Source organism: Ascidiella aspersa, chromosome 1 (genome assembly GCF_963924565.1).
Source record: "Ascidiella aspersa chromosome 1, kaAscAspe10.2, whole genome shotgun sequence".
In the NCBI taxonomy this organism is placed as follows: Eukaryota; Metazoa; Chordata; class Ascidiacea; order Phlebobranchia; family Ascidiidae; genus Ascidiella; species Ascidiella aspersa.
In genome coordinates this window covers 24381210-24394356 of record NC_139447.1, presented here as the reverse complement: position 1 = coordinate 24394356, position 13147 = coordinate 24381210, and the positions used below count along the sequence as shown (strand labels likewise).

Sequence of the window (13147 nt, the reverse complement as noted above, 5' to 3'; positions counted from 1 at the left end):
GAATGCTTTGCTCGCGACCTGTTAACCCAGACCAGGTGTTTGTTCTCACGCTTGGAAAACCGATGTTCTTACGCTGTAAAAAAAGTGGTTGCGTGGCAAACAGGTTATTGTAATAAAACTAAGATATTTAACTCGCCGAAAATGTTGCAATCGTCCATTTTACTGGCAACATTGTGACTCCATGTTACACGTCAGCAGAAGGTATGTTTCATCAGATCCGTTTTCCGATAAACGTGATATAATTTGTCTTGTTCGTTCTAATCTGCAGTTGACGCGAACTAAAATAGATGTAAGTTTGCTCAAGTGCGCAAATGTCCCTGTTTATTGAGAAATGCAGCAATGTGACTTTGTTATTCTGCGTTATTGAATTGTGCTTGTAAGACGATAGCGTCAATGGCCGTGATCTGGTTGCAGTGTTTTGTCATTTAACCTGGGGCGAAATTTGTGGCCTTGTTGTTGACAGATAGATAATCTCGGTTTCTCGTACAGAGGTTCTACTTTTCCCAACGACAGTAAAATTAGGCTGGCGCCTTTTGTGAGATAGCTTACGGATTCAATCGACTCAAAAGCAAATTAGCTCACGGATTCGATCGAATAACTCAAAACCAAATTGCGCACTCACGTTTGCGGTAATTGGATTATATTGATTTTTTTCAAGGAAATTGGCTTTCCGCAAATTAACATAATATTACAACCGCCCTAATTTGACCGCGCTAGACCACTATAACTGTTTCAAAATAATTTTACATTTAAAGCATATGAACATTTTGTCGATTTTTGTACTGATTTCGGTATAATTTGCAGTAAGTTGGTTAAGGAAATGAACGAGCTAAAAAGTTTTACATTCTTTCGCAAGTGTTTCGGAATACCGGATTTTTGAAGTAGTCAAGGTCGTAGGTAAGTGCACTACAAATAACCGCCAATTATGCGTTAAAACCTAGCATTGTCAAGATGCTTGTCTACGCGTGAACATCGCCCCAAGGCATTGCCATTAACCATTCTCGTTTCGGCCTTAATTCTTCGCTTGCACTCGTTGTAAATTCCTTCCTTAAATTTCAGAACTAGATAATTTTTACGAAAGTTGTGTACAATGCTCCGACGATTTGATCTCGATTAGTGAAACAATTGGTCCTTTGGAAAGTCGTGAAGTTGCTGAAGGGGCAAGTAAGTGATCAGCGAATATGGCGGCCATCACCTTTAGACGATCGCGTTTACCGCGATGGGTAGTTGCGGCGCTTATTATGATCGCCTTCGTGACGCTTTACTTAAAGTTCAGCGCCGTGGACCCAGAACTCAACGCCCTGCAGAAACTCAAATCTGTTCAAAACGCGGCGATCGTAATCGATCAACAGTATCGCGCCATGGCGGCGCCTACCCTGCCCCGACCCAAGGACTTGGACCCCAACGGGAACGGGGAAGGGGGCAGAGCTGTGCGCCTCACCCTGGATGCAGAAGAACAGCGAAAACAGGAGGACAGTATCATCACCTTTGCCGTCAATCAATACGTCAGCGAAAGAATTTCGCTTCATCGAACTTTGCGCGACGTTCGACACGAACAGTAAGATTAGCATTGTTAATGCAGTTCAAATACTTAAACTCGGAGGTGGGACTTTATGCCTTAGGTCATTAACGCAACGCATAAATTTATCATGCCTATATCAAATGTTTTCAATCAAAGTTCAGTGGTCGAAGAACATTAAGGTGTACGTGTTTGTACATTCTCTACACAGCGCTTGAATTCATGAAATAGCATTTCAAAATCGACGCGCTGAGCCTTTTTTATCCGCATTTACTCTCGTTGGCACGAGTGTGACCCCGACTAAAAGCGTGCCTAATTGAACCTTACCAGCATTCAGCAAAAGCTTCCAAGGTCGCGCTAATCATGGCCCGTGCATATCTTAACGTAAATTATTAATGACTTGTAAAGCTTCTGTTGTCGTTTGTGTGACGCTTGGTATGAGCGATCGAAATATCCTTTGAAGCATAAAAGCGGTTAATCCCTATATATGTATTATTTATGATACTTTATGAGCAGTAATGATATAACATAGCGAATAATTTTTATGCTTTGCCGCCAATACGTTCGCCGACATAGAAACAGTATACCTGCGAGAACTTTTGTTTAAAAGTAACGAAAAATATAATTTTCGTTATTTTCTATTGATTGTTATTTGAACTCAAGAAACTGAGGTACCAATATTATTGAAGGTAAAATGCGACTAAAGGTATAATAAAAGGGAAATGTAACAAAACGAAAGGAAAAAAAGGGCTACAATATTTTCCTTCGTAAAATTAAACGTTACTTTAAAATTTAAATATTATACATTTTTTCTATGCGTTACCTTACTACACGAGTGTTACTTTACAAAACATAATTAGCGATATTTATTACAGACCTTAAAAGCGCCCATGAGAACCTAAACTTTAGCTAAGAATTTGATTTCACTACCAACTTTTTCATAGTAGAAATATATGGAACAGTATTTTTATAAAAAAAACTATTGCTTCTCTGACTTTTATTTCATTTTATTTTTGTTTTAAAATAGCTTTGATTACAACTTTGGTTTCACCAACAATATTTAAACAGATGCAAACAGCGGTCCCCATTTGACTACCGGCGCATGCCAACTACGAGTGTTATTATCGCCTTCTACAACGAAGGTTGGAGCACTCTGATCCGAACCATTTACAGCGTGCTGCACAGCTCGCCGTCATCCCTCCTTACCGAGATTATATTGGTGGACGACTTCAGCGACAAGCGTAATTATGTAGTTTTTCTTCTGGTGTGTGATAGTTGTCATTTTAAGTCAAACCGATATTTAATATTGAAGGGAAATTTAAAGAAAGCAGATTTGTCACCAAAACTTTAATTGGACAATTCATATGTACAAAGTGGTGTAACAGTGCCTAAATATTTTTAAGTTCGAACTAGGCCTATTTGAATCGAAAATTGTACTTACTACAAGGTGACATTTAATAAGATAATCGATCTTGCCGAAATTGAAAGTATTACGGCAGCCGACATTTTCTACGTTCTGGAATGTTACTCGTCTTTCCTGTTTTGCCACGTATAGCCCTTTCCCTTAAACGAGATAATATCTCTTAAATAAATACACATTACCGCCGTGTCGCCAAAAAAGGATAACGTGTTACTGCAGTCTCGTGTCTAGGCGTCTTCGTGTCGTCGGAACGTGAAAAAGACAGTCAAATTATTACGACACGTTGCACTTTCACAAATGTTCTGCACTAAATGCGACACCTTAAGATCTTAATCAAAAAATGTATTGTTGATTTTATGTGTTATCTCACTATTATTAAAGCGACATTTAAGGACGAACATTTTTCTTATTAAAAAATTAGATATTTTGATTGGGTATTTATATATCTTTGTAGTTTTGAGCTGTAGTTTTACGTCATTAGAAAAAACAGCTAAATATCCCTTCGTACCGTTTTTTCCTCAGCCTACCTGAAGCAGAAGCTGGAAGACTATCTTAAGAACTTGGACCGAGTTCGTCTGGTGAGAACCACCAAGCGTGAAGGTTTGGTTAGGGCACGGCTACTGGGAGCTTCGCAGGCCAAAGGTTAGTTACTCAAATTAAGATCTTTGGTAAATTAGCACACAAAACAATGTTCAATATGTGATAGACTAATTTTGTTAATTGAAATTATATATTATGACTGGGGAACGTGAATTTCTCTCTCTCCAGTTTTTGAACCCTTCTGAAGTTAAACTTTTGAGCGAGTTTATGGTCACAAGATCGTGGCATGGAAGTGGCACGAAAGTAATACAAAATATATTTGTGACTTTGCCAAATGAATTAAGTTTACTTTAATGACGAAGCAAACCGTGCGGAATAAGTGCATTGTCGCTTTATATTTGTCGCTTAATATTACTAACTACTGAACTATTAGGATCTTGTAATCAAAAACATGTTTGTAAGGATTACCGCTAACCTACTTTTAAAGCACACAACCACGCATTTCACAAAAAAAATCTGTTTATTTTTAATCCTTCTGTAGTCGTCAAGACTGAACTGAAATCAGCCTGCTAACGATTTTTGTGCAGGCAAGGAAAATCTTGTCACATCCAGTTATTTCAACTCCAGCCCTATTTAACTTTTTTTTTAATTTTGTGTTACTTTTGTTACACATCTTTTTTTACCGGGTTTTATTGTGAGCTTAAGCTAAAAAAATAATTATCGCTTTCTGTTGACCACCTGGTCTGGCTTGGCGTATCCTGGTTTGAACAATGTCCCGCATTAAATTGGTATGTTTGCTTTCCGGGAGAAACCGTAAAATCCACTGGCTTCCTCATATTTCATTTATCGGTCAGACGTAAGTCGCTTTGCACTCTATCGCCAGCCGCAATCTCCGCGTCCTTTCTTTCGTCTAAGTGTTAATGAAAACTCTCGAAGTCGAGAAAAATCACCTCGTTCATTACTACGCCTCGAGCGCGTCTGTGAGAATAGTTAAACGATCTTACAGCTGATTGGTATTTAAGCCGCGCTGGTGACCCAAATAAGGATTGTTATTGCACTACCTTAAATTGTTCTTGTCTCACCTAACTTTGTTACAAAATCAGCATTTTTCCTGCCTTTGTGCCAGGCGTGTTGGCTAAAAAACTGCTTATATATATAGTTTGCGGTGTTATATGTACCTTTTTTATTGTTTTCTGTCATATTGATTAGAACCAATAAGATTAGGTTGTAAAGCGGTTCGGTTTTTCGTTTGCAAAAGCCGCGTGTGGCATTTTTTGCGTTTTTTGATTTTTTTGAAATATATTTAGTGAAAAATCAACGTTTTTTTAAATATTTCAAAACCCAAAATGATCTTTCCAAAAGGATGCGTGCAGTTCGCGAATGAAGCCTAGATACAGCGCATATCATTATATCAACCGTTGCAGTTTGATAAAATCGCGTTATACTTTTATACTTGTATGTTTACAGGCGAAGTTCTCACATTTCTTGATTGCCACTGCGAGTGTATGGACGGATGGTTGGAGCCGCTACTTGAGCGCATTATGCAGGATGAAACGGTTATCACTGTGCCTGTCATTGACACCATCGACTACAACACTTTTGAGTAGGTAGCCCTTGTACACAAACAAGTTTTTGTACACAAACATTTTTTAGATTCTAATTCAAAACTAATTTACCGAAAAACGATAAAAACTTATTTACCTTCAAAAATTTTAATTGACCTGTTAACCAAAGAAAAAGTGTAGATAGTCGCTTGTCGTCTAAGCCAATTACAGCAGTTTATTCATAATTATGAAATGGAAACGTTTATAGCACTGTTTTTTTGTTTTATTCAAGGCATGATACTGCGTGCCTTAAGCCATTATAAACTATAATGCAAAAAAAAACTTTCCAATCCCTGAACTTAGCGACCATACCCCCTTTTTCCCACTTGCTTTTTATTTTAACGGCTGCAGTTTTGTCTCAACAAAGCCTATTTTTAAGTTGACATCGGATTTTTTGTTTTCCGTTTTTAAAATTGTAGCGCAAAAACACACACAAAAGTGTGAGCGAACTGTAGATTTTAAACCAATCTCTTGTTGTTCACGAAACCTGGTCATGCCGCCGTACAGGAAAGTTTCCGTCACGAATTGGCGAATCCTATTCTTGCGATTGGAGTGTCTCAAAACCAGGGAATTTAAACTTAGGTAGAATTGACCTGAATAAATCGCACGGTGAAGTAGTACCTCAAAGCGAACCCAGAGTAATCCCCAGAAAATTCTCATAGCGACCGCTTGGCTTTAAACGTGCCCCGCGCCTCTTATCTTGCAACACCCACGCTCGCCTAATGAGCGCCTTGTATAAGCTTTTAACCGCCGGAAGAAGAAATCCCTGGCACCCTAGTGCGAAGCAATAACTACTTTACGCGCTCGTGAGTCTCATGACTAGAATCGTCGGGTCTGGCATTGCGCGAATCAATGAGCGAAACCGGCAATCTAGAAGCGACGCCGCTTGTTGGCGGAAAAACAGATGCGGAATGACGTGTCGATCAACCGGCGTTGAACAGCACTGGATTTTGTGCCACTTTTAAATTCGTATGATGCAGAACAATAGACGAAGTGGTTCAGTTTTGCAGAAATGCGGTACACTTTTTTAAAATCTACAATCAGACGGATAAAATCCTAAAGCCGCAATCACTTTTGCTATGTATTAGAAAAAAAATAATTTTTTTAGACATATACTAGTAAATTAGTCCCCACATGTTTTTACTTCCCCATGTTACAATCAATTTATTGTGTTTTAATTCTAAAGTTTCCCCGAACCCAGAAAGCCACGTTGGGATATTTATTTGCAAATTTTTGCCATTCCGTAAATATTAGTCATCGCCAAAAGTTGATGTTATATGCAAATCGGTCCTCGTCTGAACAGGAGACACAACATTGTGCATGTCCTCTGTGACCTTTGTCGAGAGACACGGTTAAATTTGCACGACCTACGTTAAATTTAATTTTTTTAGTTTGTCTTTCGGCGGATATAAATAACAGATCAATCCAGACAAAACCATTTGTATTTAAAAATGTCGTGTCCAACCCCTATATTGATTGTCGTTTGGTTTTCTCGGAATCTACGCGGTTTAAACACGGTTCGGGCCAACACCATGACAAATCGCAACAACGAGAAGTAAATCAGGTTCGACCAGTATTTATAGGCGGCTTTTAACATCCGGTTATGTTGTCTGACTTCAGACCGGTTGTTCGTTAGCCGGCGGTGACAGTTTTAGAAGTATTGTCACCTGTCAAGGCAACGAATTTATCCATATGTTATGTTTGTATGGGCTATTTGACATTTATTAAAAGTTGCGTTGATAATTCTACTTCACAACACTTACACTACTAATGGTGCCCAGACCGACCAAACCAATAATTTAATCAAACTTTTGTGCATTTTGTTTTATATATTGTTGTGTGGTAAACGTTACGTATGGAATATGTAGATACGCCATTGTCAGAATGTGCAAAAATGATATATGTAAAAATGTAGACATAAACTTTGCTTGAAGGTGTTATTTTTTATGGTTACATGTTGTCATGAAACGGTTTTATTTTTTACCTTTTTTAAATGTACAACCTAAAGTTCGGTGAAATTTACACTTAGCAGAGGTGATTATTAAAAAATCCAACTGCATTCTCTGCAGCAGTCCTATCATAAATTAAAGAAAATATATTATTAGCCATTGTTTTACAATTTTGCTTCTTGCTTATTAAAGTCCACGACATCGTGTGACTATCCGGTTGTACCGCGATTCTAAGATGTGGTATGCTTCTTCCAAAGATACTACTACGGTGGTCACGAGCCTCAGATCGGTGGCTTCGACTGGCGCCTGACTTTCCAATGGCACACCATTCCCAACCACGAGCGCAAACGTCGCACTTCACCTGTTGACCCCATCCGATCGCCCACCATGGCCGGCGGCCTCTTCGCAGTCAAGAAGACCTATTTCACTAAAATCGGAACATACGACGCCGGCATGGAGATCTGGGGCGGGGAGAACCTCGAGCTTTCGTTCCGGGTGAGTTTTGCCAAATCAGTTATATTGATGGAATCGTAGGCGCCGAACTGTCGGAATTTCAGGGCGTTGTTTTCTAACCATGGCTAAAAATGCTTAATAATCGCATAAAAAATCGAGGTCTTAGAGGCTTTATGTCCTCGTGCATGAGTGGTAATACAGGAAAAGTTAACACTTTTAGTGATCGAATACTGTGCTACAGGAATTAGTTTTGCACACTAATTGCGAGTGTTTTACTATAGGTCAAATTCCAAGAATTGCGTGGCGTGTAATAATGCTCTGTACCCACAAGTTAGGCGCCTGTTGATGTAATCCTTATCCTGTACTCCCTGTGTACAACCCCAATTTTAGAAGTAAATTTGGAACTCATAGATCTCGCGACTATATTTACCGGAAGGCACTCGTAGCCAACCATTTAGAATGAAAGCCTTATTTTTACTTAACATGGAAAAGCCACATCACATATATAGGCAGAAATAAATGCCATCCTGTTTTCCCTTAAAAGGCCATGGCATTAGTCAGTTAACGTGGCATTAGTCTAACATTGCATTAGTCAATTGGTATTCACAATGTATTGTAATCACATTGTGAAAGCTTTTATTCTAATGGCTGAATTGCATAGTAATATATAGGATCTGAGAGAAACAAAAAATGGCGACTTGACGAATTAATCAAAGTCGTAGATTGTGCATCATAAAAACTCTAATAGCATATAAACGTTTAAATCCGCATAAAACTGGTTAAAGAGCCACAGGAGAAATTTTTCAGGCCCCGTCAACTGTGTTGTCTTAACATAAAACCTTTATAACCACAAAGAGCCACATCACCCATAAAGGCAGAAATAAATGCCATCCTGTTTTCCCTTTAAGGGCATATTGCATTAGTCTAACATGGCATTAGCCAATTGGTATTCATAGCAATGTATTGTAATCACGGTGGAAAATCTTTGATATCCAATAGTTGAAATTCATAGAAATAAAGAGAATCTGGGAGAAACAAAAAACGGCGACTTGACAGTAATTAACCAAAGTCGACTTAAACGAGTTTTGCTGTAGACTGTACATATTAAAAACTCTAAAAGTATTTAAACGTATAAATCCGAATAAAATCGCATAAACTGATTAAAGAGCCTCAGGAGAATCGCTAGTAACCCCTGTTGTAGTGGATACACCGTAATATTTTTCAGACCCCGTCAACTGTGTTGTCTTAACATAATACCTTAACTTGAATACCGTAGACGTGGATGTGCGGCGGAACGTTGGAGACAATCCCTTGTTCCCACGTGGGTCATGTTTTCCCGAAACAGTCGCCCTACCCTAGGCCAAAGTTCCTCACCAACACGCTGAGGGCCGCCGAAGTGTGGATGGACGACTACAAGCAACATTTCTACATTAGAAATCCCCCCGCCAAGAAGGTACAGAAATACAAACACTTAAGACGATGATAAAACAACCTATAGTGATACCGAAATAGATCCTGTAATTAACAAGTGCAATAATTGACCTTTTAAAAGTGAAGGATGTAAGGTAGCTCCTATAAACTTCATCGCAATTTGCTAGCACAGCTACTTTTTTGACTTGCCTGAATAATGCTTAAATCACAAGCAACAAACAGAATTCCTTTGCAGGAGGACTACGGCGACGTTTCGGATCGCAAGCAACTGCGAGAACGCCTTAAATGCAAGGATTTTAAGTGGTACTTGGAAAACATTTACCCCGACCTTCACGTGCCAGAGGATCGGCCGGGCTTCTACGGCGCCGTGAGTCGTCTTTTAGTTGAAGCGAGAAAGTAATCCTGTTTGCCTGATAATGCTTTTTTGATAAACATGACTCGAAGCGCTTTCAGTTCCTTTCTTATGACGGAAAATTGTATAACAATCACCCGCGTTTTTTTTTACATTTTTATCAGATGTTAAAAACAACACTAAGTTGGACTGTTGTTAGGAATTGTTTTATTAATAAATATTTTTGTATTATTTTAATTTTGAATTTTACTTTGTAAGGTAAATGTATTGTATAGTTTGGCAGATCGCTTTGTACACTCACTGTAACGCTCCTGTGTATTTAGTTTCGTAACAGTGGATTGTCGGCCTACTGCCTGGACTACGCCCCTCCCCAACATGTGCCGACTGGTGGACGGGTGTCCATTTACGGCTGCCACGGCCAGGGCGGCAACCAGGTAACTTTTCCTGATATAAAATCTTTACTACTGCGTATTTTCAATGTGGTCAGATCGGCAACAAGGGCGTGTTCCGCTGCCTCAACTACATTATCAACCGAGTAAGCCCCATGCCCCGCTTTCGGGAATTGACCAACACCTGGCAGGGGCGGCCCTTCACCTTCACCCCCTGCCATCAGTTTATTGGACTCTATAAGGTTTCAATTTCCTTTCAATATCACCGTCGATATAATTTGCCTGGCGTTCGGTGGTTTGCGTTTTGCCAATGCGGTTGGGATTGAAGGTTGCATTAAGGTACCAACAATTTTATGCTAGATGAAAAAAATATGTTTGTCAGAAAGTTCGTTATGCATTGAGAAAAGAGCCACATCGGTGCTTTAAGCCGTTAGCAGCATATTTAACCAAGTAAAATAGATAAATATCTGACGGATGCTGTTACCTAGCTTCAAACTCCATAATATCCTTTGGGGCCAATACTCGATATAGTTTTGTAGTACAGTGCTCCGCATCTTTTTTTCACTTGCGGAAGATAAAACCAATTGGCGGTACATATACAAAATAATAAACCGAATCATGAAATACCTTAAGGCAGCCCAAAGCAAAAGTATTGTTTTATGATTACATCCGCCGAAGGAACCAAAAATTAACGTATTGTAATTCTTTATCTTCTGATTTTGCGGTTTACAGGTATTCCTAAAATGTCTTAAGCCGATGAATTTCGTGACAATTTGTACTATTTTGCGATAGCGGTGGGAATTGAGGGCTTATAACAATACATTCGAAAAATAAAACCTGATAATTGTACTTGATATCTTGTTGCTAGTAGATATATGTACCTTTTTTGTAACAGATTCATTGGCGTTTCGATTTATGGCTATGCTTTCTACTAAACAATGGTTTAGTCTATACTTGTTTTCACACAGCCGATGCCACGCTAATAATAATCAGGAAGGGCAAGGCTTTACAGATTGCCTGACGAAATATCTGGTATTGCTAAACCAATCGAACTATCTTTCGATTTTAGTATATAGACAATAGAACAAAATGACGATATGCACGATTAACCGTCCCTTATACCTAAATCCTATATTACGAGGGCTTACCATAAACTGTCTCAATTATTTTTAATTTGCTATGTTGTGTTCAGTTTTCATGAGTGAAATGTCTGTGGTAATTTGTCTACACTAATGTTTGAGGATTTTGTAATTCATTAGAGCAACAGTTACGCAAAACAATTATTTGTTAGCAATTTCGTGATTGCCTGTCTCTGGATATGTTTATTCTATAAGTTAGGCCAAATTCGACCAAAAGTTGTTAACACTGTCCTTCCAACTTTTCTGTAAGTTAACGTTTCACTTCCAGTACTGGCCGAACTATATGTGGATGAAAAATGAGCGAAAAACAACAGTTAATTGGTTGTATTGCACCATTTAGTACATAAACTTTATGTTAGAAAACCCTAATTTTTTAATTTTGTCTGGTGTATATATATTTACTTAACTGTTTACTTTGTTGTTGCTGCTGGACAGTTCTTCGAATACACGACGCGCAAAGAAATCCGCTTCAACTCGGAAAAAGAGATGTGCATGACTGCAGTTCTGGCGGACAACTCAGCAACCATGCTTGACTGTTTGCCCGACTCACGAGACCCGCCTGCCAATCAGCAGTGGGCCCAGAATCAGGTCGATAAACTTGGCTTATTAGAAAAACATATTTTGTAGAAATGTGTTTTGATAAAAAAGTTACTCTATCCGTTGTGGGCGTTTGAAAATGGTAACATTTAACTCGGAATGTCCGATAATATCGAATCGGCGCCGATACTTGATACGCCCGATACTAGTTTGGTATCAGTGTCGATTTTATATAGGAATTTCAACCAAGATTGCGATCCAGACAGTGCTTGTAGCTTGAAACGTATTTTTTTGTAAAAATGGTAAGTTACCAACTGAAAGTAACCAAACTTCCTAATCTGAACAAACGTTTTGCCTAGCAACTGGAGATAAATACCTTTAGACGTCTCGATAGTATCTATTTTGCATAGTACTTATGTAATTTGGTATCGGGTCGTATCGCAATATATTATATTCAAAATATCGGGTATCACTTTTGGAATAAACTAGTATCGGCCATTACTACATTGAAATGACGATTGAAAAACCGATAACGTGTTTACTTGTTTTACCTTGAGAAGCAAAATGAGTGCGAATGTTTAGATAGGAGTCGCAGAATGATAGTTCCTTTAATGGTTACTGATCGTGCACTTATTGCAAAATCAGCTTTTTCCTTTACCTTTAAACAGGACGGATCGATCAAAAGCCTGGCGAACAACAAGTGCCTTCAATCCGGTATGACCCTGGACGGCAAGCCTGAGTTAACACTGGAGGAATGCAAGCCCGACAACCGCTTCCAAAACTTTTACTGGACGTGAAGATAGACCACTATTTGCCGAAGGCAGTTTAATCGGGCAAAGTGCAAATTATAAAACGGTTCAAAGAAGAGGGCCTTACATTTTTTCTCTTCCTCTTAATACTTTTTTTGCGTAGACATTAGAACTAGAAAAGAAGTGATATAAAGCACGATAAATATTATGCTCGTTCGGATCACCTAACGTTTCAACACGTCACTGAATAAACGCTACTAGTGAATGGTTTTGCATTTTGAACTAGACTTTTTGTGCTATTTTATTTTTCTACAAAAGTTTCTGGATAGGCTATATTGCACTTCTAACATTATTTATTGCCTCAATCAAATAATCATATTTGATACGCGGTTACGGTTAGAGTAACGTATTTTTTTAATTGTACAGCCTCTTTCAAACAGTTAAGATAAACTGCTCACTAAAAGGAGTGTTTTAAATAACTTGTTTTAACACAGGGCCAATTTATGTATTTCTTCGATCAAAATAAATTGCTTTCTCGTTTGTTAACTTTCAAAATACTTTGTTTAGTGGTTCGGATTAATTTCATTTAATTATAGTCTTCTTTTTTTGCTGGGCTTTTTATTTTTTTCACGTACATTTTGTTTTGATTAGTAAATCCATGATATCCCTTTAAGGTTGAAGCCATTCCTAAACCCACGTTCTGTGTCATTTTTATATACCAAACGTTGGTTTTTGACTGTTATTTTGTTGTCCAACTAGTGTTGTTTAACCACGCAGTATCTGCAATATGTGATAATGTGCATTGTGCAACCTCGCGGCAAAATTACTTGTGAATTTTGTCAAGCGTGTGTTTATTTTTGATTGCTGTACATGTGACGCTTCGGGTATTACAAAATACGTCACTGGTTTTTGAGATCAACAAGTTTATTAGCAATAGTGGTGCAAAGTGGCAATTGAGCACATTTATAAGGTTTGGCCACAAAAAAGTTGACTAAAGTAATACCGAATGTTGTCGACATAAGACTTAAAAAAATTGTTGCTTTTAAGCAACTTTTTGAATCGTCG

The 13147-nt window shown here is 38.4% G+C and overlaps 1 protein-coding gene across 1 annotated transcript; it reads left to right on the top strand.

Annotated features, from left to right (window-relative positions):
• The first annotated feature begins 686 nt into the window (after positions 1 to 686).
• On the top strand, positions 687 to 12989 carry LOC146168431 (polypeptide N-acetylgalactosaminyltransferase 4-like). The gene is made up of 10 exons (XM_083390932.1): positions 687 to 1558; positions 2588 to 2760; positions 3462 to 3581; positions 4947 to 5082; positions 7290 to 7527; positions 8762 to 8938; positions 9152 to 9283; positions 9592 to 9702; positions 11232 to 11384; positions 12002 to 12989. Exons 1-10 carry the CDS (start codon positions 1182 to 1184, stop codon positions 12128 to 12130), a joined length of 1746 nt encoding a protein of 581 aa, XP_083247058.1. The 5' UTR covers positions 687 to 1181; the 3' UTR covers positions 12131 to 12989.
• Positions 12990 to 13147: the final 158 nt, after the last annotated feature.